Raw genomic sequence first — 26,219 nt, 5'->3', positions numbered from 1 at the left:
ACAAACTCCAGCTCCTGAAGAGCACTTTGCCTCTTCTCTTGCTCTAGGATGGGAATGTTAAAAGGAGATTACTGAGTAACTTCAGCTGGAGGCTGCCAAAAGGCCGGGATGCTGGCAGCACACAGCTGCTGGATTAACATCCAACAAGGCAGAATTCCCCGGTGAAACAAAGTGCTGTATCGAGCGCTCAAAAGGCAAAGAACTCCAGAAAGAATGAGACTTCTGAAGTGGAAGATTGATGGCTCTTGAATAGAGCTGAGGGATGGCAACATCTCACACTCCTGTGCTCCCAAACATCTGGCTCTGTGGAGATGCAAACAGCATCAGAGTTCCACGGAGCGTTGGGGTTTGTGATGTTAAGTGCTCCAAGTGTAAGGACCTGCCCAGGCAAGGCAGGAAGGGAGGCAAGGGAATAAAGCAAAGCCCTGCAGAAAAAGCAGCAGGCTGAGGTTCACCTCCTGTGTGTGTGTGTTTACATTTTAAGATCCATCGCTTTGGAGATCTCTCACATTTTTCCAAAGGAACAACAGTGACCTTAAAATCAGGAAGGTCAAACAGCGAGAGGAGTCAAAGAGGGTATAAATCATCTCTGAGAATACAAACAAGTCCAGCTGAGATTCCAAAATCACCCTTCCATAAAAACCACACGACAGAGTGCTGCCAAAATGGGCTGTCCCTCTCTGCCCTCTCCCAGCAACGTGTTCCTGGTTCCTGGCACATCCCTGCTGCTGGCACCATGCACGGGGGGCCAGCTTGACCCATGAGCAATCTGGCTGAAAACCAGATGGGTTGGGGGAAAAAAAAAAAGCAAGCAAGGGAAAAAAAAAAAAAAAAAAAAAAAAAAAAAAAAAAAAAAAAAAAAAAGAAAAGAAAAAGAACTGCTTTCCTGCACAAGCGTTTTCCTGATTAACCATCCAGCCTGGCTGCATAAATCCTGGGATATGTGCACGGCTGGGGAGAGAAACACGAGCTGTGGGGATAGTGTGGAGTCTAGTCTGGCTGGAGCTGAGTGGATGAGAAGGATGTTGTGGGTGTGGAAATTGTCTGCACTGAAGGGATTGCATCTTACAGACATTTAATAGAACTCCCCATGAACATAAATATAAAAATATAATATATTTGTATATTTTATAAATGAGTCTCTGGGAAAATGCCAGCCAGAGTGGAGCGGGACGCGGCACCACTCCCACCGTGGGCTGCTCAGAGGTAGCAGTGAGTACTTCAAATGAGCTAAATATCCATGTAGGTACTCCCAGACCCCCTCCTCCTCATCCACTCCACACCACCCCTCCTGCCTTCCTCCGGAGCTGCATCAAAGCTTTGGGGGAAATCTCAATGACTGCCAGGTCACTATGAAAGCACACGAATAAATAAGACTCGCTTTGGGCTCCAGGTGCTGAAATACCACTCCAACCAAGCTTCTCCCTGGTTTAGCACGTGCTGACTCACTTAGAGTGAAGGCAGAGACCAAATTATTGGTGCAAAAGCACCTGCCCTTGTGTACAAATGCCCTTTTTACACTGGGGTGTCAGAATGGCTTGGACTACGAGTCAAAATCCCAAGCTGCCAATCTTTAAAAATAAGACTCACACCTGAAGAAAAATAAGTGAATATTTTGCCATTGTAAATTGCATGTGTAAAAACTGCAAAGAAAGTTCTGACTTCCAAATATCAAAGAAATAAAAAATGCACAAGTTCTCAGTCCTTCAGCTCCTACAACTAATTGCTTTAGAGCAAGAGAACTTCCTTTCTGTGGCTTTGTTGCAAACCCCTGGAACTAAAGAGCACCAGAATAATGGCCTCAGTCGGGGTTAGTGAGGTGAGGCACAGCTCAAAGTATTCCCGAGAACACTCTTCTGAACACTAAGTAAATGTTTTAAAAAATAAAGGGAAAAAAAAAAAAAGGTGGAAAGAAACACAAAGGGGAAGGAAAAAAAAATTTCCAAAATCAGTTGTCTAGTATCCAGATATAATGAGCAATGACTATGATTTCTTCTGACAAGCAAGCCTTAAAAACCAAACCAAAAAACCAGCAATCAAGCTCTACCTCTTTGAAAATATCACCAGGGCACGTGTGCCCTCACCACGCAGAACAGGAGGGAAATGGAAGGGACTCATGTCAAACAGCCAACTTTTTTGGCTTTTCCTTGAAGGGAAGTACAGGAATGCTGACATTCAACATGAAACAACGAGGAGAAAAAATTAGGATGCACTTGATGTGGCAGATATTGAACATAAATCAAGATCAAACAAGTCTGGCTAAGCAAACTCCTCAACGAAGCAGAAACGTGCAGACAGTGGAGGGGATGTGACAGCAGGGAGGCCAGGGCTGGGTGCTCCCCCAGGTCCTGGCCAAGGAGAAGAGGGCAGAGCTGGATCAGGCACAGGCTGTACTCACTCTGTGCCTCGCAGTCCACGCAGTGGGAATTGCCTCTGATGTTCCTGATGGACTGCAGGGCCATGGCCTCGTTCTGGCTCGTCAGGCGGGACTGCGGGGAGTTAGAGACACGAGTGAGCGGCAAGCAAGAACCCAAAAACCCCAAAGGACGCAGCTGTCAGCTGAACGAACGGCAAACCCCCGCGCTCAGACCAAGGTCAAGAAACCTCAAGGTTTGCCTCTCAAGGATCCTCTGGCACCTCCAAGACTTTTGGGGTCTCCAGCCTGGATCCTAACAGAGGGAAATCCAGCTTGAGAATGAACCTTGCTCTTCCCAAGAGCAGCAGCCACACTGTAGGTTTGCTTCTTGAGATAAATGAGATAACAATATTATTTTACGAGATCAATGTCTTTTATTGATGTGTGTGCTTGTGCTAATGAAGACTAAGGGACGGTTTGCAGAAGCGGCTGGAACTTTTTCATCACCCAAAGGTCAGATTTCACCCGGTGGCTCCCATTTAAATGCTCCCCAGGATGACCTGCCCACGACCTCTGTTTAGGGAGACTCTCCTGATGTACAGGCAGGTCAGCTCTACCCAACTAAACGACCCTGAGGGCTCCCTGAGGTGTGATTTAAGCAGGACTTGTGGATATCCACGTGGAGACACAACTTCCACGGGACGCCTGCTCAACCTGTCCAGCCAACTGCCCTTTGCTGTTCCAGCCAGTTCTTCTGACATGCTGTGGGAACCCAGTGAGAAAAACCTCTCTGAGCCATTGCCCAGCCACTCTTTATCCTTTTGTATTAATCTTTTTATGTAGGTGTTAATGTACAAACTTCCCCTTCTGTGCTCTGATAACGCAAACATATCAGAATGTGTGAACCCACGCAGAGCAAGAAACATGTAAGCTGTGATTTTCCTCCATCTCAGGAATGAATGTTGGAAATAAACCCACTTTTAAACACAAAATGGGAAGTAAATTGTGTTATGATGATGGCAATTACTGGTGTTTGATCTACTCTGGCACACCAGGACAACGAAAGCAGGCATTCATTTAAAAATATGAGTCTCTTCCTTGTAGTATAAAATCATGAAAGACAACTGTTAGGTGGATAATGTTAAAGGATCTACAGTTCTGGACAATTACTGCCCGTTCTTTTCCCTCAATCACCACTCAGCACCTCACTCTCTCCTGTGAAGTGTTTACAGACACCTGCACTCAAGACAGAAGTTCTCCCAAAAATGAGCATTAGCTGAAGACATTTCAGATTTTAAACATTTGTTTCGACAGGAGAAGAGAGCAAATTTCTTCTGTCATCCAAGGAAAGCATTCCAAGGGGGAATGCTGCTCCTCCCAGGCCATGTTCTTCTCTCAAAAAGCTCCAATCCTGCTCAGCTGCAGGGGGTAACACGCACAACATCTCGAGGAGTATGGGCTTAAAATTCAGAATTTGCTGTCATCCTAAGGATCACCTAACCCCTGGCTTATTGCCAGTATTGCTCTGGGCTCCATACCTTGTTCTTGCTGCTCTCACAGGACTGTAAACTGGCCAGGATCTGGCTCTCTATGGCTTGGACCCACGCATCCCTCTCTTCGTAGGTGGTTGCTTCAAAGTGCCAAGTCTGGCCCGTGAGAGAGACGATGATAAACTCGAAGTTTTCTTCTTGTTCTGGAGGGAAAAAAAAAAAAAGAAAGAAAGAAATGTACTAGGAAGAAAAGATTAAGTTAAGGATAGTGAAAAGTAGCTGAAACAACCTTGGTTGATAAGAACTTCTCTCATACAATGGCTCTAAGCTGAAGGAGGGTAGATTTAGATGGGGTATTGGGAAGGAATTCTTCACTTTGAGGGCATGAGGCCCTGGCACAGGGTGCCCAGAGAAGCTGTGACAGCCCCTGGACCCCTGGAAGTGTCCCAGGCCAGGTTGGATGGGGCTTGGAGCAGACTGGGACAGTGGAAGGTGTCCCTACCCATGGCAGGGAGTGGCACTGGCTAATCTTGAAGGTCCCTTCCAATCCAAACAATCCTGGGATTGTGCAAATCCTGTAACTGCAGGTCTGGACATGAGGTTTAAGGCTGGATCCTGCCCTGCACAGTGCACCAGGAAACAAGCAGGACAGACTGTTTTCTCTCTCCAAATGCTATGCAGATAAAGCAGTGGTTTGGGTAAATACTCAGTCCCTGTGTTTGTGAGTTTGGAATCGAGCCTGCGCCTTCATCAAACATAGAGTGGCCAAACAAGCATCATTTAGATTTAAACCCGAGGAGATAAAAGCTGCATAATGTAAAAATCAAAGGGTGCCACAAAATAAAAGATGAATGGACCACAGGAGCTGACAATTCAGAAAAAGTAACAATTTACCCTCTTCTTTCAACCAGTTTTTACAAGCTGTTTTACAGTTTTTACAGATATATTAAAGCAGATGTGGACATTTTCTCCTCTACAGCATAAATACTGGGATAATAATAATTACTGGGCTATAATACAGGATTAAAATCAGTTCAACCTATTCAACATCCACGTCCGACGTGGGAGATGAGAAAATGATCTGAGAAGCCAGGAGAGAGGGTCAGTGAAATATCCTTAGGGCTACTGGAGGATAAGGACAAGTATTCAGGCCAGAGGAGCAGCACATGGAAATACCAGCAGAACTGAAATAAATGGACACACACCCCACCTACACATGGGACGCCAATGCCAAATTAAAAAAATCAAGGAAGCTGAAACAGAGTAAGTGCAATTGGGAAGGGCTGGCACAAAGCATGAAAGGAAAAGAATAATAGAGCACAGAATTCTGGTGAACATCAGCCATAACGAGCTTCAGAAAGAACATTTAGTCCGATAATGACTTATTATATATTCAGAGCCACGACACTACTGTGTTCCCTCATCATCCATAAACATGCAAAGATCAGGGACAAATCCAGCACCAGATTTAAAGACAGCACTGCTGCCCGCTGGCAGTGGTGCTCCCAAGCTGTGGGACAAGGGGTTTTCTTGGATAAGCTCCATGTCAGCAATGCCAGCACCTGCACTGCTGTCAGGATGCCTCAAAACCAGCAGCAGGTGACTTGGCACCTTGAGGTGGGGACAAACACGGAGCTGAAGGTTCTTTTCAGGTGCAGGAAGGTATCTGAAGCAGCAGTTTTACTGAAAACCAGCGCGTGGGATTAGTGGGAAAAGAAATGGAATATCCAGAGGTGGAAGGGATCCAGAAGGATCAAAATCCATCCTCTGGCCCTGCACACACACACCCCAACGATCCCATCCCTGAGAGCGCTGTTAAACGCTCCTGGAGCTCTGGCAGCCTCGGGGCCGTGCCCATTCCCTGGGGAGCCTGGGCAGTGCCCAGCACCCTCTGGGGGAAGAACTTTCCCTAAATTCCAGCCTAAACCCCCCTGACACAGCTCCATGCCATTCACTTGGGTCAAAGATGAATGATGCAGCTGCACAGCTCCAACTGCTCCATTTTAGCAACACTGTGCTCCAAACAAACAGGCAGAGACATTACCCAAAATGCCATGAATAAATCATGGACAAAGCCTCGTTTATCAAGCAGAGCTTTCAGGGTCTCCTGAGGAAGATCTAAGAGGAACTATTCCACAATAAATGAAGTTACATTCAGTCCTGTGCACTGTCTCCTGTAGGACAGTTAAGGTCTCTTCAGCACCACTGAATCCTCTGATCTCCTCTTTAACAATGCTGATCACACACACATGGAGCTGGTTTGCCCAGGAGAAACAAGCCCAGGAGAGCTGCAGCACACTTTCAGCTGGGGCTGGAAGGGTCTGGAGCCCCAGGAGAGGCTGAGGGAGCTGGGAAAGGGCTCAGCCTGGAGAAAAGGAGGCTCAGGGGGGAACTTGTGGCTCTGCACAGCTCCCTGACAGGAGGGGACAGCCAGGGGGCAGGACGGGCTCTGCTCCCAGGGAACAGGGACAGGAGGAGAGGGAACGGCCCCAGGCTGGGCCAGGGTGGACATCAAGGGAAATTTCTCCATTGAAAGGGTGCTCAGGCTTTGGAAAGGGCCTTGGAGTCACCATCCCTGGAAGAGTTTAGATGGTCTTGTAAATGTGACACTGGGGGACATGGATTAGTGGTGCATGTGGCAATGCTGGACTCACTGCTGCACTTGATGGTCTTGCAGACCTTTTTTAACCTTAACTATTCCATGATTCCATATCCACTGAAGCTTCAGATTAACTCCCCAAAAAGCTGTGCTGGTTGAAGACATCTGCCCTAATGTTTTCTGGTTAAACACACCAATTTTTTCTTTTTTCCCCCCCAAGTTCAACAGTGAAACAAAGCAGCAGTGCCTGCTCCATGTCACCCCCAGGGCAATTCCTTCAGAAGACAAGGAACAAACCTGTTCCTGTACGTCCTTAAGCACAGCACGCAGGACCAGGAAAATCCAGGCAGGAGGATGAAGTTGTTCACTTTTACTCTTCAGTCAAATTATAGGTTGTGCTATTTAAATCCCTGTGAGCCCAATCACAAAATTTTATTAAACAGTTTTCCATGTTTAACAGTTATTCATGGAAAGGTCCACTATAATAGTATTTTAGCACCATCAACCTGTCGAAATCAACCTGCCCAATTACTCCAAACTACATTAATAACACCGGATATTACACTAATTGTGTCCAGTTTCTATGCAGACGAGGTCCCACGGGGCTAATTTTGCATCCTCAGGGGCAAGCAACTCAGCCATCAGCCTGATTTCACCAGGAATCCCTCCTCATTACACAAGTCCAGGCTGTCAAACTTTTTTTTTTTTTTTAAAGAAAAAAAGGTTAATGGGCCAATCAGTCATCAATTATTTCCTGGAAGGGCAGCAGAGGAAGGGTTAAAGTGTGAAGAACCAGCCGCCACCGACTTCCATTTGGAAGTTATTATCAACAGGAGATGTCTAAAATGCTGTTGTTGTTTGTTTTGCCTTTTTTTTTTTTAAGAGGGAAAGGAGGCTGGGATGGGAAATGAGCCAAAACTGTGAGATTGTGATGACATGGAAGGAAAAGCACAACAGATTTTTTTTTTCTTTTAGTGGAAGTGGGCATGGAATCAGTGAATTTTAAGGTGCCCAGCTGTGGCTGCCCGATCCTTGGAAATGTCCCAGGCCAGGTTGGACATTGGGGCTTGGAGCAACCTGGATAGTGGAAGGTGTCCCTGCCCATGGCAGGGCTGGAATGAGATGGGCTTTAAGGTCCCTTCCAACACAAATCCTTCTGGGATTCCAGGGACACTCTTCTTACCATCATCTTTCCATAGTCAACTGCATTTAACCCAAGTTCACATTTATTTTGCTCTGCCAAAAACCAGACACTGCTGCAGCCCACCCACTTCTGGAAAACAAAGAATATTTCTCAGGAGCAATGGATTGTGGAAGAAAAAACAAACGTTCAGGGCATGGCCTCACTGCCTTTCCCTACCCATGTGTTTGTGATGTGGGACTGAGATCAGGGTTAGAAAACCACACTGAAAATTACCACAGGATACAATTAGTCCATAACTTGTTCCAGAGAACTGCATTTAAAGTCCAGGGAATGTAGGGAAAACACGTGCCCAGAAGCACTCGCATCTCCTGGTATCTCTCAGGAGTGGTTCTAAATAATGTGCACTAATCACCTTGGTCTCCATTTCCACTCCCCATCTATTTTATTCTCAATACTAAGAACTGCATAAATAACCACTGACACCTTGCACCAGCGATGGGCACAATTCAAAGTCACAAAATCCTAGAAGATCAGGTTGGGAGGTTTCTCCAGATCTCCTGGTCCAGCCTTTGAGCATGGAAAGTCAAAGGGAGGCAAGGGCAGAAATCACACCCATTCTAAAAGCTGGCTTTTAAACAAATAAACACTAAGGTATTTCTAGGAGTCATTTATGAATACTCTGCCAAAAGCAGGAGTAAGACTGGATCTTCTGGCTCCTAGGCCAAGCAGGCTGTGCATTTGTATCTGTGCCCAACACAGCTGTCTGATACCAGAGGATGCCAGTGCTGCTGCCAATTAACAGTAACGCATCATGCACATCTGGAGGGTGGTGCCACTCACACAGGAAACACTTCCCAGGAACAAGAAGTCAAGTGCAGCACCAAAACCCCCTTGAGGGTGTGTTTCAAATGCTCCTGAAGCACCTTCTAGAGCTGAGGTTACAGCCTGAATCCCAGCCAAGCCTGCATCAAGTAACACCCAGACCTATTTAAGCTCCTTTTTCATCGCCTCCTCCTCCCTCTCCTGAAAATCTCTTCTGCTCAAGCACCATAACCCTTCATCCTCTCAAAAGGAGGAGAGGGAAGAGCTGCTGGGGTGCCCTGGGAGGCAACAGGAGTTGTTTACAACGCACGATTTGTTTACAACGTCCCACGCATGTTAGGTCTCGTTACCTTTTGCCACTCGGTGTGAATTACCCCCCTCACTTGGCAGATAAGTATGTTTATTAGCAGCCTCAATTAAGGAAATATTTGTGCCATGTCCCACTGGGCATGGCTATGCTAATACTTCTCTCCCCTTTCCAAACCCAGTGTCTAAATCTAATTAGTTTTGAAAATCAACCCTATCAGGACAACGGAGCTCTGCTATCGCTTGCCCACAGCTCTTGGTAAAGGTTGTGTTCCACTGGAAGAGTTTTATTCTGGTTTATATCACATTTATCTGAGTGGTGGTGAAAAGCTGAGGGCACTGAAGCCCTCTGCCTCATGGGCTCAAGGTTTTATTTGGGTCCCAAGACAACACAAGTTGAAAAATTTTTAAAAGTTCAGTTTAGACAGACGGGATGTAACTTCCTGCACGGGCACAGCACCACGGCAGCAACAGCATCACTTTGAAACCAAAGGCAGCTTGGGACTTCACGAGTATCCAAACAAAAAGGTTTTTCCCTCGGTGCCCAGCAAATCCAACCAAAATCACACACGCAGCGGTGAGGAGGGGAAAAATCAGGATTTAATATCTTTACGCATGCAAAGCACAGATATTTAACTCCTTAAGATAATCCTCCCTGCTGTGCTGCAAAAGCACCGAACCAGAGCATGCTTTGGGCTGGAAAGGACCGTACAGATCATCCAGTTCTACCCCTGCCATGGGACACCTTCCACTATCCCAAGTCCCTCCAAGCCCCATCCAACCCGGCCTGAAATCTGCTAGAAGATACAGAAGAAATAATTCTGTATTTTAATAATACTGCCATGGTAACAGGTACAAGGTACTCGTAAAACCAGAGTGGGGTTTGTTTTAAGCAAAGCTCACTGCTACTGCCTATTTTTCCCCCTAAAGAAGCAAAGGTTTGCTCCGAGCCTGGCTGCCTGCAACAGGGAGCACACAGGACTTTCTCATTCGTCAGTGGCTCCCTATGGAAAACCCCCGAAATCTGAAAACGAAAGGGTTTAGGCAAACTCTAAAATCACTGCAAGTAAGATTTCTTGTAATGAGACAGAACTGATGGAGGAGGTAACTGCAATTTTGTGGCAAGGTGGGGGTCGGGCTCTGCTCCCCGGGGACAGGGGACAAGAGAAAGGAAACGGCTTCAAGCTGTGCCAGAGGAGGCTCAGGTTGGACATCAGAAGGCATTTCTCCATGGAAAGGGTGCTCAGGCCTTGGAATGCAGTCCTCACTGCTGGAGGTGTCCAAGGAAGGTCGGGATGTGGCACTCAGGGCTCTGGGCCGGTGACAGAGTGGGGATTGGGCACAGGGTGGACTCAGTGGCCTTGGAGGGCTTCTCCATCCTCAGTGATTCTGAGATTCACCCTCAGAAGCTCAGTCCTTCAGCTGGGATCCCACACCTGGTGAAAATCCCAACCAAAACACCACTTTCGCTGTGAAACAGCCAGGAGAGAGCAGCCCCTCTGATGGGGACGCTCAAGCACAGAGCCCCCCCACACTGGGGACCATTGGGTCCTTAGGATTTTAGCTTTTATATCAAATATATATCAAATGTATTTCATCCATTTGTAATCCTGCAGTTCTTTAGTGTACAACTCTAAACTCCACACACAGCGTCAGCTGCTGCTTCCCCATTTTGGTCAGACACAACCATTCCACTGCAGGCCTGGGAGTCAAGGACACCTCACTGCCTCAGCCCCTAGAGGTGGAAACAAAAGTGAGCTGGGGGGAGCAAACCTGGGCTAAATGACTTCATTACCTGAAGCTGTAATTGGAAGATTAACTCCAATATGCAAATGGACCAAACACCAAAGTGTGAAACCCGTGACACATCGTCCATTTTTTGGGTGTAGCCCTTGGGGGCGCTTCGTCTGCCCTGAATGCACCTGAAGGACCTTCAGTAAGTTTAACAGCTTTTATTCTCTTAATTTTGTCTGGCCTCTGTTTTTAGGTAGCCCAAAAAGGCATCAGCATCACCTACCCACAGCACAACGGCAGCACTGGGGCTGCACCTCCTCCAGCTCCACCTGAGATGTGCCCAGCTGGCAGCTGACGCGGAACACCCAAACCCAGCAGCAGGCTGTTAAAAAGGATTGGGGAGCTTTGCAGGCTGTTAAAAAGGATTGGGGAGCTTTTCAGGCTGTTAAAAAGGATTGGGGAGCTCTGCAAACCGGGGCTGAACCTGACGGAAACGCTTCTGCTGTGTAAACAGGGGTGAGTGCCACCGAGCAAGCGTGCGCCAAGGACCAAAGCAGATTTGTTATTCTGGACTGTCATCTCCCATCATCGTTCTCTTTTTTGAAGGCATAATTATCTAAACATGTGGTTTTTAATACTTACAATGCTCATTAACTCCACATTTGCATGTCTCACCATTCCAGCTCTCACACAAAGGCTCACGGTACCGGCTCAAAGCTATGAACATTGAACCTCCAGCTTTTGGGGGGGATAAAGCATCCAAAAAATGATACACTTGCCCAATTTTAGAATTTCATTTTGATGCTGTGTCTTAAAACTTTTTGGGCCATGGCCAGCAGGACCGTCTTCCCATACCAAGGTGCCTTCAGTATTTAGTTTGACCAGTAAGATAGAAGACTCCTCAAATTAGACAGGTCCTAAAAAAATTTGATCTGTAAAAGACAAGGGAATTCCATATATTTGTTCCTCTGCCGCAGTTTATTAACAGGTAGATAAAAAAATCACAAGCTTCTCAAGCACTAAACCTGTAATAACAAACACACCTGATCAGAGGTATATATAATTGGGCTGGGAGGTATAAACAGCAAATAGAAAATTTAAAATTATTAGCGTCTATGTGGGAAAAAGGCAACCCCGAGACTCATTAATATATCTGACAGTCACTTTCTGCCTTTTCATATTTTGCACTTCGTATTTGAAAAGACAACAAAAACATCAAACCAGCCAGTTTAGCAGCTCTGAAAGGCAATAATTTTACACTTAGGCTGAGAAATGAAATAAAATTATACTTAAAAAAAAAAAAAAAAAAAAGCTGCCTTAACAAGCTGGAATAAAACCCCACTTTTGTTTCCTGCGCACACTTTGGCAGGGAGAGGCAGGCCCCCGCCAGCAGCCTGGGCTGTAATTGTGCAAAAAAAGGACGGTGATATAAATCACCAAAGGTTAATGATCAGGATGTGAACAGAGGGACTTGTTTACAGAAATAGCATGCAATTTAAAATTTACAAGAGATTTAATGCCACCGCTTGGCAATCACTAAAATCAACAGCCCAGAAAACAGTGACATTAAGAAAAATATTACAGTTATAATCATTCCAAAATAAGTCAATTAGTGTTAGGGCATGCGCTCGCGATTACTTGACCCATTTGGCTGGCACTTAAGTGAAGAGAAAAAAAAAATCCCCCTCCCTTATAGCGAGATTACTGAGTTGTGACCTATTTTGCATTCCCTATTCCTTACACCATCCCTCTTCCATGCTGCTGGAGATGGTGGTGGTGCTTTTCCGTCCCCCCCTTGCTTGGTTTCCGAGTCATTCTGACCTCTGACATTTGTAATAATAATAAAAAAAAATATATACGTGCTAAAAAAGAAAAGAAAGTTGATAATTGTGTTGGTCAAATGAAGGCGGAGAAGGGAGGGGGGGAAATAAATACATAAAATTCCATGTGCTATTATACAAAAGGCATGACGGCTGTCTTGGGTGGGGGAAAAAAAAAAGCAATGTAAGTCAATTTGTGAACTTTGGCACCGGGTGACCTTTAGAAATACAACAATATCCAGAATTTACAAGCAAGAGTAGCACATGCAAATGACCCGGCACTGTCTCGCCTCTGGATTAGAGCTGCAAAGAGCATTATGGAGAAGGCTTGCACAAAACAAATTAAGATTGTTACTTAAATGTCATGGCACACTATTGTATTTGGCTACAGATCATTACACCTGATACTAACACTTTTAAAAACCGTAATAACTTGGGAAATATTACATTGAGTGCCCACATGGAGAAAGGGAAAATATATATATGTATCTCTTAAAAAAAAATAAATACAGGGAGAAAATGGGTTCCTGAAGTAATTTAAACATCACCACTCCACGACTAGAGGGAAAGGTCAAAATTTAAGTAAGCTGAAAGGAACATGAATGGCAAAATAAAAGGCACGAACAGAAAGATGAAAAGACCAAGTGGAATGACTCTGCAAACACGGGGTGGAAACAAACACGCATGCTTGGGGCAAATCTCGTTTCCAGGGGGAAAAGGAGAGAGGCAAGGAGGGCGAAATTCTGCAGAAGTGGGTTAAAAAACGGGGGGAGAGAGAGAGGAGGTGTTTGTCTGGGACAGGTGGGTTTGTTACCTTCGGTGTTGGTGCTGCTGCTGCTGTAAATATTTCGCAGGCTACCAACACGGTTTAGTTTCCAAGCTTTGCGTTTGGCTGCGTCCAGAGAGCAGGAGGGGAAGAGAGAGAGAAAAAAAAAAGAGAATAAAAATAAAGAAAAAAGAAGGGGTGGGGGGAGGAAGAAAAAAAAAATTTTTTTTTTTCAATGAAAAAGGGGAGAAAAGAAACATCAAAAAGCATGTGAAGTAAAATACAAGCACGAGCCTGTTCACACATGAAGAGCTGCACACAGAAAATGCACACAAGGACCACTCAGCCCCTGCAATCCACAGCTGATGTGGAAAACCTCGTATTCAGAGTGATTCTTCTTTCAGTCACCATGACATGACACGATTTGACAAGATTAAATGGATCTGCTATTGGAGTAGACAAAATGGACCAGCAGAAGTAAAAAAAAAAAAAAAAAAAAAAAAAAAAAAAAAAAAGAAGAGGAAGAAGCAGCAAAAAAACAGAAAAAAAAAAAGAAAAAAAAAAGGCAAGAAGTATTTGTGCAGAAGATACAGGACTGGACGAAACAGCTACTGTAAAATGCGATTTAATTCAAGAGAAAACACAGCCAGACAAGAGCTCCTTTTCCTTTAAAAACCCGTGGGAATCACTTGGTGCCTGGAGTTCACCCTTAAAGCTCCTTTTTACATCATCACCTCTAGGAACTGTGATGATGTAATGACCTTATACCCTTGTACCAACAAACGTTTGTTGCACTGAGCTCAGAGCAAGAAGAACCATAAAATCCCAGAATGGTTTGGGTTGGAAGGGACCTTAAAGCTCATCTTGTTCTACTCCCTGCCATGGGCAGGGACACTTTCCACTATCCAAGGCTGCTCCAAAATTCCTCCCCCACTGCAAAATCAAAGTGTTTACTTGCAAAGGAAGGAAAAAAAAAAAAAGTCTATTCTTTACAGAGAATAGCAACACCCTTGTTTTATTAGAATTGCCCCAAACTTCGAGATTCTCTGCGCTGCTGCTTCACAACTGGCAGAAGATATGGCTCAAAAGCACTCTGTTCCCAGGCTCACTAGGGGAGAGCACATTTTCACCTTCTTAGGATCTTCAGAACACTTTGGTTAGGCCGGGTTTCATCACACAGGAACCAGATGAAACATCTGAGTACACCAGGACACCCAGCAGGGACCTGCTGAAATTCCCATGGCTCAAGTGTGGAAATGGCACCTGGATGAGGGACAGGGTTTAGTGGAGAACATGGTGGAGCTGAGTTGATGGTTGGACTCAGAAGTCTTCTAAGGTACCTCAGACCCTTCTTCTCCCTCCCATCACAGATGTCCCCTCACTCTTTAGGACGCCATCAACACCCCACAACACAGCCAGGACCGGGATACAATCATTTCAAAATCTTCCTTCAATATTTATGAGGAAATTTTTGTAATGCCCCACGGAACTCAGACCAGACAGCTGCTCAAAGGGAAAAGGAACAGTGACATGAAGTCATTCCAGGCTTTAACAAAAAGCTCCATTTTCAGCTGAAGAATTAAAGCTGGAAGAGCACTGCCTGAACCCCCCTGACTGCTCAGCTAGGTATGATTTGAATAAAGCCATCTGCAGGCTTTAATGCCCCATACTGAAAAGGAGGTCTGGATTCCGAGTGACATCATCAAATCTAAAAGTGTTTTCGTTGGGTGCATCCTTCAAGCTGAAAAAACCCTTCCATTTTAAGACCTGTTTAAAAAGTCTCTGCCTAGAGAGACACAATTACCCTGCAGAAAACTTGTTTTCCCTCCGAAACATTTACATATAAATAGGCAAAATCGAGGTTTGGCACCCTTCTGAAAGGGAAGATGGTCTCCAGCGCACAGAGACCCTTTCCCAGCGCCTTTCCCATTTTTCACACTTTAATGGCGCGTTTGTGCGAGCAGGAGCGAACCCGCAGCCCGCTTTGCTATTAACCTATTGATGAAATAATCCATTTTCGTGTGTTAAGTGTCAGGCCTTTCCCTTCCCTTGAAACAAATGGACTTTTTCCACAGAGATGCTGAGGTCCTGATACATCCACGTGCATGCTTTGGCATCGATTAGGCTCCTGCCTGCTTCCTCCAGGTGCTCTCCTGCCTCTGAGGATTCAATAAGGGTTTGGACGCTGCCAAGCGAAGCCTCTGCAGGGTGATTGATGTGCCAGGGAGAGCAGAGCCATCCCACCCTGCCTGCCTCTGGAATTACACACTGTTGTTACCCACAGCCAGGCTGGAACGGGCCCTGCAGGTCATTATCTGCCTGCTTTGGCTTTGAATTATTTCCCAGGAGATTCAGTTTGTCTGCTCTGGATTCACTTCCTGGTCCCACAGTTAACCCAACAAAAGCTCTTGTTGCCAGCTCCAGAGGTATCCATATCTATATCTATATTTGTATCTACATTCCATGTAACCTATCTCTCTCTCTATGTATCTATATCTATTATCCAAATCTATTTTCTAGGTCATATACACACTCAATCAAATAAACCCCAACTGGTGACACAGCAATAAAATGCCGTGAGAAATACTTCATTATCTGACAGCAAAAATCCCTAATTAAAAAAAAAAAAAAAAAGATCTTTAAGGCAGATTGATTTTGGAGTAGTTTCTGGAAGTGTGTTTTCTTCCAAAAATGCCCTCAAGAGGTGTTTCTAACTAAAGATTCCAGGAAAAAAACAAAACAGACCAACTTTCTCAAACCTCAAACATCTGGAATGAAGTTAACAACTCCCCAGTATTTAATTTAACTTTTACTGAAGTGGCAAACAGCATTGCTCCTGGGATTTTGAGGATCCAGGGAAGCTGTGGCTGCCCCATCAAGATCAAGCCCAACATCTGAAAAACCACCTCCATGGCCACTAAGCCACACCAGAAAGTGCCGCATTTACCCAGGTTTTGAACACCTCCAGGGATGGTGAGTGCCCTGGGCAGCCTGTTCTGATGCCTGGTCAGCCTTTCAGTGGAGAATTTTCCTTGTCCCTATGAAGGGAGCGGTGGCAGCAGCTGCAGCTCTGGCAGGACATCCACATGGATCTGGGGACACTGATCATCCCTTTGCTGATGCTTCTGAGTGCTCCCTGTGAGCTGAACTATCCCAATTCGTGTAAAACAAGCTTTTACACCTGCACATCTCAGTGAGAAGAGGTATGTTACTGCAGGAAGGAGGAAAGAAGGCTTCAGCACAGCCTTTCGTTAAGATATGGAGGAACTGGGAATCAATTAAACTTAATCACTCCCAATTACCACCTCTCTTTGTATTTGCTCAGGCAATAACTTTACAGCTGTGAGCAGCCCCTCGAAGACAGAATTTCTGTGTTTGCTTTCTCTAATGGGGCTGCTATTTATTCTCTGCTAATGAATCTGCTTGTCCTGCCTAGTTTTGATTAGTCAGGTTCTGTGGTAAATATGTTTACTACCACTACGATCACGCAGCATTATTTCCAAAAGCAGGGGGTGTTTGCAGGAAGGGTGTGATCCCACGTGCGATCTGAGGACACATCCGTTTGCTACCTGGGAAGTTCTCTAAGGATGCTCAGGATATTACAATCAACAAAACACCCTTCGCATTAACCCTTTCCAACCCGCTCCAATTCAGTTCTTTTTTTTTTTACACTTCGACAAGCGGAAACACGTTTTCATTCCTGGGATAGCATTCACGCGCACAGCCTAACCCGGAAAACCTCCCTCCAGTGCCGCAGCGAGGAATTCCAGATGTGCTCGTGTCACCTCTGGTCTGGCTGTGACAGAGTTCTTTGCTGATTAGATAAACAGTCCTCAGACAGCTGATTAAAAACTGCCGCGGCCGCTCGGCTGCGTGTCCGAGCCTCGCCAGCCATGTTGGAGGTGGAAGCGCGCATGAATTACATCCCTGGAGTGTGCTGAGCAGCGCTGATTAAATGAGGCACGCCACAGCCCTCAGCATCAATTATCAGAAATAATAGGATCTCTGCACCTAGGCTGGGGGAAGGGGGCTGGCGCGTCCTGCGCTTCCCAGCGCCCGCGTGACGGGAACAGCGGCGGCCAGGCGCACCAGCAACGCTGCTCTGCCCTGGCTGGGAAAAGTCCACGTTTCCTGGCTCAGGAAAGTCCTCATCCCACGGCACAGGCCAGGGGAGCTTCTCCAGGTAACACCTGCGTGACGCTTGCCCAGGAAAATCGATTTCTAAGAGGCGGACGGAAGGCCGAGCTGAATATTTTTGGGGATAAACTTCAGCCCTTGCTTCCCCGGCTCGTCCTCCAGTTGTCCTGCACCACGTGTGGTCACAGCAGGGGCAGGCTGGGGAGTTTCCGTTCTTCTTGGGCAGCAACTTGTCCAATGAGACCCCACTCTCTGCTCAGAGGATTGAAATGATTTCATTGAGATGCAGCTCAGGAGATTCTCAGATCACGCAAATTTGTCTCTGCATCTGTGAAGGGGCTTGACATTGTCTTATCCTATGTGCAAGCAGAAATGACAAAAATCCCTCAAAAAAGGGTTAAACTCCCCCCAAAACAAATGCCAGGCCTATCTAACATAGAACTACACATAAATCTGTTTATCTAAGTAAAATGAACTGGATACACTGCATTTCAATATCTGTCCAACGCTGAATTTTAAAATAAAAGAATGCCACAAAGTGCATGGATTTTATACAAAACACAGACTCAGAAAATGGTTTGGGCTGGAGAGGACCTTAAAGATCACCTGGTTCCAACCCCTGTCACGGGGGTTCACTATTTTTCTGTTTATTAAACCAGATTTCCACAATGAACCATCTTTAAACACCTGAATGTGACTCTGAAGTTTCCCAACATTTCTGTTTGGAGCAGGAGGGATTATTTAGGACATTATGTCCCAAAAGACAAAAAAAAATGGGGAGACAGGAGATATTTCATATGGCAACAGCCCCTAATATGCCCTTTTTGGACTCCAGTACACTCAGAAAAACCAAGCTGATGTAAAATTAAAGTAAATCAAGAAAAGTGCCGAGTTACAGAAATTTCCCCAAACACAACTAAAACTGTATGTCTGGTATAAAAAAACCCCAACTCTTTCTTTTCCTCTGCAACTGAAATCCTTTCCCATGCTCTCTTTTAAACCCACAAAACACTCTAAAAGTAATACTTCAAATCATATTAATAGTTAATTACGTTTGGCTTCTCTTCAGCTTTGAACATTTCAAATGAAGGGGGAAAAAAATGAAAACACATTCATACTTCTGCTGGTGACAGGGGAAAAAAGTTACTCTAATTAAACATTCCTAAAAAATGTTTCTAGTTATTTTTTTCCCCCTCCTCGCTGTATTTCTCCATCCAAACTTCTGCAGTAGGTAAAGGACGCACTAAAGGATTTCAGTGCCTTTCCAATACACTATAAACATACAAGATTCCAATCGACAAAAAGGAAATGGTAATTGGAAACATTTTTCTCAGTTTTTCATTATCTGAAGCAGAAAATTATGGCTCTTTTCTACACACACACAAAAAGTCCTTTTCAACCACCTAGAAAAATTGTCTTTTAATAAAAGCTTTAAATTATACTATCATATTTCAAAGGCAATGAACAGTTAAAGCAGCTAATCAAAGGTATAATTATTTAATGACTCTGACTCCTGCTATCTAACTGGAATGGCTTGGCTGTGATCAGCAGACCCCCAGCTCCAGCTCTGCACAACAAACCCTTGGCTGGGAGCATTGCAGCCACCCGTTCCTAAGGTTAGCCCCTCCAGTTCTGGCTGACTTCACCAGGCCAGCTGAGCTATTATGGAATTAAGGGAATCGGTTTGTCACCCTGCCACCGCTTTTTTTGTACACATCTGGACTGAAAAAACCCCTCCAAACAACCATAAGAGGTTTTCCTGCAGAGGAAATGAAAACGTTTCCCTGACAAAATGGGATTTTTCAAGATCGCCATTGATTTTTTCCCACTTCTAATGCGATATGACAGTTTTCTGTGAACCTCAGCTGCCCCACTCTAGTAATTCAAATGTAAAATTACCCCCCCCCGCCCCTAAGGTGCTTATTAGAATTTTGTCTTAAATGCATTTCAATATTTTTATTGAAAGAAATCTTTATTGATTTACTCCAGGTGAGCGAAGCAGTGAGCAAGCAGAGCTTCTGACTCTATTCCAGTGCTTTTCTCACGCCTTTACAACTGGAAATATGACTGGAGTAACATGTAATCATCAGGCATTAATTACCAGAGCTATCCAGGAGTGTACGGAGCACCTTGGCGTATTTTTGATTTATAACAGAGCAGTGTGCGCCAGTACATCTGAGCCTCAACCCTAAATATGAATTTCTATTATACTTTTTCTGTTGAACTGATTTTTTTTTTTTTTTTTTTTTGGCTACACAATCAGATTTCACAGAATCACAAAGGTTGGAAAAGACCTCCAAGATTATTGAGTCCAACGTTCGACCAAATGCCACAAAGCCCAACAGCAAAGTGCCACAAATACTCCTTTTTTGAACAATTCCGGGGATGGTGACTCCACCACTTCCCTGGGCAGCCTGCTCCATCCGATCCAAGACATCAGACCCTCTGGAATTTCACAGATATCCACATTTCTACCCAATTGTCTTGATCCTGGGGTCAGACTCATGCTTGCCACCGGAGCTCAGGTGACACCAGCAGCTGGGGTGGCACTGGAAACCAGAGCCGCCCCTCCCAGCTCCGCGCCTTGCAGCCACAGGTGACTCCAGGATCAAAGGGGACACACAGGGACACAACACCTGGCGGGAGTGGCACCTGTGACAACAAACCCTGCTTGATGGGACATCAAAACCGCCCGGGCTCTGAGAGCCTCCCTGGCAAAGCTGCCATTGTCATGGAATAGCCCGGGTTGGAAGGGTCATCCAGTCCAACCTCCCTGCAAGAACAATTCTTGCATGACATAAAATGCACCTTCACTGAACCCCTCTCAATGCATTTGGAAGGAGATCAGGAAAAAAGCACCATGTGGGGAAGCAGAATTTGGGGGAAGAATGCAGGGAACTTCTGGCAAGGAAGCAAGTCAAGACTGAGCTGGGACCCAGGAAGCAGCAATATTTATGAAATTCTTCCAGCTCTCATTTCCTGGAGACTTTTTGTAGATACAAAAGGATGAAGAATTTGATTTTCCCAATGCCCACGTTAGGCATCAGTGTCACTTTGATATTCCAGCTTTGACTTACTCTGAAATGTAAACTGCTGAATAGAAATCAGAATTACTGCTACCATCTCCCATTTTGCTCACCTTTAATCCATATCATCCACCCTCCTGCAAAAGGTTAAGTTCACACCAGGAAGATAAAACCTGAGGCACACAACAACATAAACGTGAATTCTCTGAGAATTTTCATCCCTTGTGAAAATAAGCAGGAGCCAACGTGCCAGAGACAGGCCTGAATAGTTCAGCGTGTCGCTCTGCTTGTGCTGCAACTTCTCCTCTGAGAGTAGGGATTCCTCCCTGGAAAAATCCGGGTTGGAGAGATTTATTGTGTCAAGGCCTTTCCTTACAAAGTACTCAGCCACCTGTGATGATCATTTTTCCATAAACCTGAACGATCATGCTAAGACAGGGAGCTCACCACAGAATCATTCAGGCTGGAAAAGACCTTTATGGCCATCTCCCTTTTTGCCCGAGCTTCTACATCACCCTGTGAAAAACACAGACCTGCAGATGTTGGGTCCTTCAGGACAAGGAGGACAACGTGAGCATGGAGGGTTCACTGAACTCTGAGTGTGCTACAAGTTTTCCTACCCACAGCACCCACAAACTCAGCTGTGCTGGCAGGAAACAGGACAGGACAAGGGGAATGGCTTCAGACTGCCAGAGGGAAATTGGGATATTGGGAAGAAATCCTTCCCTGTGAGGGTTGGTGATGCCCTGGCACAGGGTGCCCAGAGAAGCTGTGGCTGCCCCTGGATCCCTGCAAGTGTCCAAGGCCAGGAGGGACTTTGGAGCTTGGAGCTACCTGGGACAGTGGAAGGTGTCCCTGCCCATGGCAGGGGTGGAACAGGACGGGCTTTAAACTCCCTTCCAAATCAAAAACATTTTAGGATAAATCTATTACACTGCATTTTAGAACTCTTCAGAGCCTGCACAATTAAACAGCCACCTAAAGGCCAGCAATGGGACAAAGCAGCACAAAATTTTCACAAGGAGTTTACAAACTTCCCGATTTATCTTCCCAAATGCACTGCTCAAGCAATGCTTACTGCACAGGTCTCAGTCTCTGTGGGGAAGGAGTCTTAACCCAGTCCTCTTCCTAGGGAGAAATTAAGTACTAAGACACCCAGTGGCAACAGAAATTTTTTTTCCAAGGGCAGAGACAACATTTTGTCTCCTCTCCGCAGATTGCATCTCCAAGGGCTTCACCCACAGGAAGCTGCGACCACCTATGGCTGTCTTGGGTGGGACCCCTCAGATGTGATGTCAACTTGCACAATACTAGTGAAAAATGCAGAAATCACCAAGCTGAAGATGTTTGTGATTTGCTATTACCCAGAATCCGCCCAGATCTTTGCACAAATCCATCCAGCTCAGGGCTGTGGCTGCTCTTAAACCAGGGTTGTCATCCCTTTTAATTTGACTGTTGTAATATGACTTTTTTTTTCAAAGGCTGTGCTTGCTGGAAAGCCCTGGGGAGCTGCTGTGGTTAGCTCTGGAATGAAGTCAGGAAAAGGAGGATGGGATTTGCCACCTGCACATTTTGAACGCGTCAGGCAGGGCCCACGCGAACAGCACACGGCTGAGGGACCGAGCCATGAATTAAGAGACTCGCACCAAAGTCGTGCTGCCTTTCACCTTAACAGCAAAACCCTGAGTAACACGTGCAGTGGCCTGCAAGGATGAATATTAACCCTTGAATTTCCATCAGCTGCTGGTGCCACAGGCTCCCTTAGAAGCCACAGCTCCGAGTTGTTAACTTCTAACTGGCTCAACCACAACGCCTGTTACTAATCGCTCATTGAATAATGGAAGTGACACAACTGATAAAAGGTTTCAATCCTGGAAAGAAATGATTTATAGTATTTCACTACACTGGCACTCTTATTTGTGTGACAAATGGTTGGACAGGCACCAGTTAATCTCCACACACCTCCAACTCGGATGTGGCAGCTCCTGCCGGAGCATCCAAATAATCAGGGCCCGCTAACCACGGCGGTGAGGGGCTGAATGCTGGCACTGGGTCAAGGCTGAGCCCCAAATCAATTCACACAGTGCATTTTGTTTTATTTTTTGGGGGTGGTGGGGGGCAGGGACAGCATGGCTGGGAAGAGGAGTACCCTGATAAACGCAAGAAGGCGCAGCGCGGGAGATCGGCCCCGCTCCTCCAGCGCAGAGATGAAATCATCAATACCACCGAGGCATTAATGATTTCAGAAGGCTCCAGATCCTTTATGGATTCTTCCTGATGGCCAAAGCCGAACTGCAGCATCACCCACAGCTGTCAAGGCTGTTATGCTGCAGTGTGACATCACTGTGCTCTGTAAATCCCATCCTGCCCTCAGCTGGGAGAGAGGGCTGGGGCTGCTTTTGAGGCAGAATAGGCCAGGATTTCCCCCCCTTGAGAAATGAATGGAGTCTTAAATTTACAAGCAGCACATCAACAGCAGCTTTATCTCTTTGGTTGTATCAGCAGCATCCTGCTCCCTGTAGAAGTCAAACCTGTTTTATGAAGCCAGTCCTTCAAAAGCAGCAAGCCCCTCAGAGTGCTGAGGTTCCACACAAAAAAAAGTCTTCGCACCCAAAATCTCTCATTTTTCTCATTCAAAAAAATCATTTCCACATCTATAAAAATGATGCCACCCCCTTCCACTGTCCCAGCTTGCTCCAAGCCCCGATGTCCAAGCTGGTCTGGGACACTTCCAGGGATCCAGGAGCAGCCACAGCTCCTTTGGGCACCCCTTAGCCAGGGGCTCCCCAACCTCACATGGAAGGATTTCTTCCCAATATCTGATTTAACCTGGACAGAGAACACAAAGCCTCAGCAGATGAATCTCTGGGCTGGCCACAGAAAGACAAGAGCTCAGTTTGCACACAGGAGAACCTTCAGAGGAAAGGGGGATAAGAGGACTTGATAAAGTGGAAGCAGCAAGAACTTTCTTCAGAAGGCCTAAAAGATCTCTGGAGCGGTAAAAATCCAACAAGCTGCACTCTCAGTAGCAGGAGAAATGCAGATGGAGTATGAAGATGACTGATAGCATGGGAAGCAAGGAGAAAATCCCCATTCACAACTGCTTCCTGTGATCTCAGGTCTAATGTGATGTATTTGCTCTTGAAAGATACTTGTGATAATGTGGCATTCAAAATTGCTCAGCTTTTTATCCCCTGACAATCTCCTGTGAGAGCCTTGGACAAGCCTGTTCCTTTGCCAGTGGAAATGACTTTCTAACCATATCACACATCAGCCCTCCAGGCTTTCACAGCGGATCAGTACGAGGTTCAATACTACACCGATTCCTCAGGATCCCTTCCCTCTTTTCAACTACAAGCATAATATCCTCCTCTGATTTTTCCAGTTCTCTGCAACATTCCCACTCTATGAGATCCCTTCAAAATTCTATCACCTTTCCACGTGGAGCTACCTTGCAGGTACAGAAATGGCACAACCCCCCCCACCCAACACACTAATCCAAAACTACTGCCAAAACACCGTGCAATCAAATGCAATAAAGACTGATACAGATTATTCCCTTTAGTGGGCACATCTGGACTTGCTTGGTGGGCAAGAACACCAAGTTTTGTTTGGTAAAGAAACTGAGCATGAAAAACCAGGTGAAACCAGGTGCAATCAAAAGCTCATGAGAAAAGCAGAGCTACTGGCTAGACACTGCCCTCCTGGGATCCTGCAGTGTGACAGAACTTTGTCCCCAGGTGAGCTGTAATGTCACTGAGAGGATACAAACCCCTTCAAAACACCAAATACAGTCAGCTTTTCCTGCTTGCAATGGGAATAAGCTGAAAAATCCTGAGTAATCAGTTTATGCTCTGAAGTTACTGTCAGTGTTAAAGAGGAGAACCTCAGCTCATGGATTGCTGTAGCACAGGGAAGCAGATTCACCCAAAAAAATGGAGGGAAATCACGAAACCTGTCCCCAGAGATGTACAGTGGGGACAGAAACAGGCACTTGGAGGGAATTTCTTCTACTTCATCTCTCAGCATTCCCACAGCTCCCGTTCCAGCCATCCCTCCTACCTCCTCGCAGAAGTGGCTGGGCTTCTGACTACAATTATCATCACAGAGGTGTCTGGCAGTACCTGTCAGCTGCAGATTAAAATCTCCATCACCTCCTCCCACAAAGCTTTTTAGCAGGAAAACAAAAAAGAGATGATTAAAAAAAAATATTCACTGTGAATTTGTCCATCAAACTGTGGAGTCCATCAAACTGGAGTTGATGTGTTAGGACAGAACCACAAAAAAATGAGCACCCAGTAGGGGCTAAGAGCTAGGAGGTGACAATTCCTACAGGTATGAGTGTGGAATTGCCTTGAAATGACAAAACCCCTTTGTATTTCACAGGGTGTCCATGATCTGCTTCTCTCTGGAAGGATAACTGGAATGAACAAGAATCCTCTTAATGTTCCTTGTATATTCAACATCCTCCTCCAAGCAGGACCAAAGCCCAGCACAATTCTGACAAGCAGAGACTCAAAGAGATTCAACGTGCTGGCTCCTTTGCTGCTCAAAAGCCATTCTGGATTTTATTCTGGCTCTGGGGGACAGTTTATGTCAATCTTTTCTTCTTTTCTTTTTCCTCGAGTGTTGCAGGTTAAACTCTGTGCCTAACAACCCTCACAGCGTCCCCTCACGTTTTTTAGACGAGCTGTTGAGTAGCATTATGACAAATTATGGGGCCTGATGATATGTAAAAGGAGCATCTCCTCCACTCAGAGCCTGTGGAGGAGATAAAAAGATCGAAAGAAGTATTCCTGGGGGGGAAAAAAAAAGCAAGCTATGTGGGGAAGCAGCAAAGTTCATTATGGATAGATTATTCATGATTCAGGAGTTCATTATTAATGGATTATTTGCAAGTATTTCCAAAGTGTTGTCAGCTGCTATCCTGGGAATAGCTTTTCAATAATATCCACAACTTAAAGAAAGAATGATGATATTTTTATTGATATTTTTATTACTAAAGGCAGCAGGTAATCATCAATATGTTCAAGAGAAAAGCAAAGACCTACTTCTAACCTCCTCCACAGTTACTTTTTCATGTCATAACAGCTCTGGGCATATCCTGTACTCCTTAGTTAGTAATAAATGACAGTGCTGCACTTCAAATATTGCGTATATGGAATTTTGTAGCGGCAGATCCTGATGTTCTGTGACTCTGGGATTCTACGTAGACCAGCATAAAATAAAATAAAATAAAATTCTAAGATCATACCATAAATTGAAGCCCAGGTCTCCTCCTCCACAGAGGGAAACCTCCCCATCATCCCAGTATATCCCATTCCTCCATGACAAACCTCAGCTTCTCACTTCACACCTGGGAGCCAAAGCTTAGCAGAGGTGACCTAATTATTAACGAGTTTGCCTGGACAAACCGGTGTCTAACTGTACACAGGGAGACTGAGAAATAATGATTCCAGCTGACAAATCACTAAAAATTAATCAATTCTCACATTCTCCTTATAATCACTATGGATCCTCACACCAGAGTCTTTAGGTAATCTGGCGAGCATTAACTTACATCTTACCTTATTATTAAAAACATTAAGCACATGTTAATCTATGATTTATTACAATTAGGTTTGTTCTAATTTAATTAAACACTGAGGCCTCTTAAGTATTCTGTGAAACTCAGGTATGCTGCCTGGCAAGTGGGGTCTTTCTGAAAATAATTTTTCAGGAATCCTCAGCGATATTTAAGAGATCTCCAAATGGGAACTATTACCATGGATGAGAGCTTGGTTTTAGGATGAAAATGTACATTAGTCACTGGGTAAGTACTGCCAGACTTCCTTTCCTACATCCACCTTTCCAGGCTCAGATTGCTGGGTGATTCCTGCGTGACAAACACCAGATCTCACCATAAAATGGTGTTTATTTCCAAGAAAAATGCAAGCAGTTATTTCTGACTGCCCATTCAAAGCCATGCACTGAATGGTGGCCAGCCAACCAAAAAGTGATTATGTGTGTGACAATGCTG

At 45.3% G+C, this 26,219-nt stretch overlaps 1 protein-coding gene across 9 annotated transcripts in view; it reads right to left on the bottom strand.

Moving 5' to 3' along the window:
* AGAP1 (ArfGAP with GTPase domain, ankyrin repeat and PH domain 1) overlaps positions 1-26,219 on the bottom strand; it is a 305,411-nt gene that overhangs the window by 41,571 nt on the left and 237,621 nt on the right. For 6 of the 9 annotated variants that reach the window (XM_040068863.2, XM_040068857.2, XM_040068858.2 and 3 more), the window contains 3 exons: positions 13,086-13,163; positions 3,895-4,049; positions 2,399-2,489 (listed from right to left, as the gene is read on the bottom strand). In XM_040068863.2, the coding sequence (XP_039924797.1) occupies positions 2,399-2,489; positions 3,895-4,049; positions 13,086-13,163 (324 nt within the window). The remainder of the gene's footprint in view (positions 1-2,398; positions 2,490-3,894; positions 4,050-13,085; positions 13,164-26,219) is intronic. The other 3 variants (XM_040068859.2, XM_040068864.2, XM_040068860.2) reach the window with 1 other exon arrangement.

This window comes from Hirundo rustica, chromosome 7, assembly GCF_015227805.2.
Source record: "Hirundo rustica isolate bHirRus1 chromosome 7, bHirRus1.pri.v3, whole genome shotgun sequence".
Classification (NCBI taxonomy): domain Eukaryota; kingdom Metazoa; phylum Chordata; class Aves; order Passeriformes; family Hirundinidae; genus Hirundo; species Hirundo rustica.
This window is presented reverse-complemented; position numbering and strand designations above follow the sequence as displayed.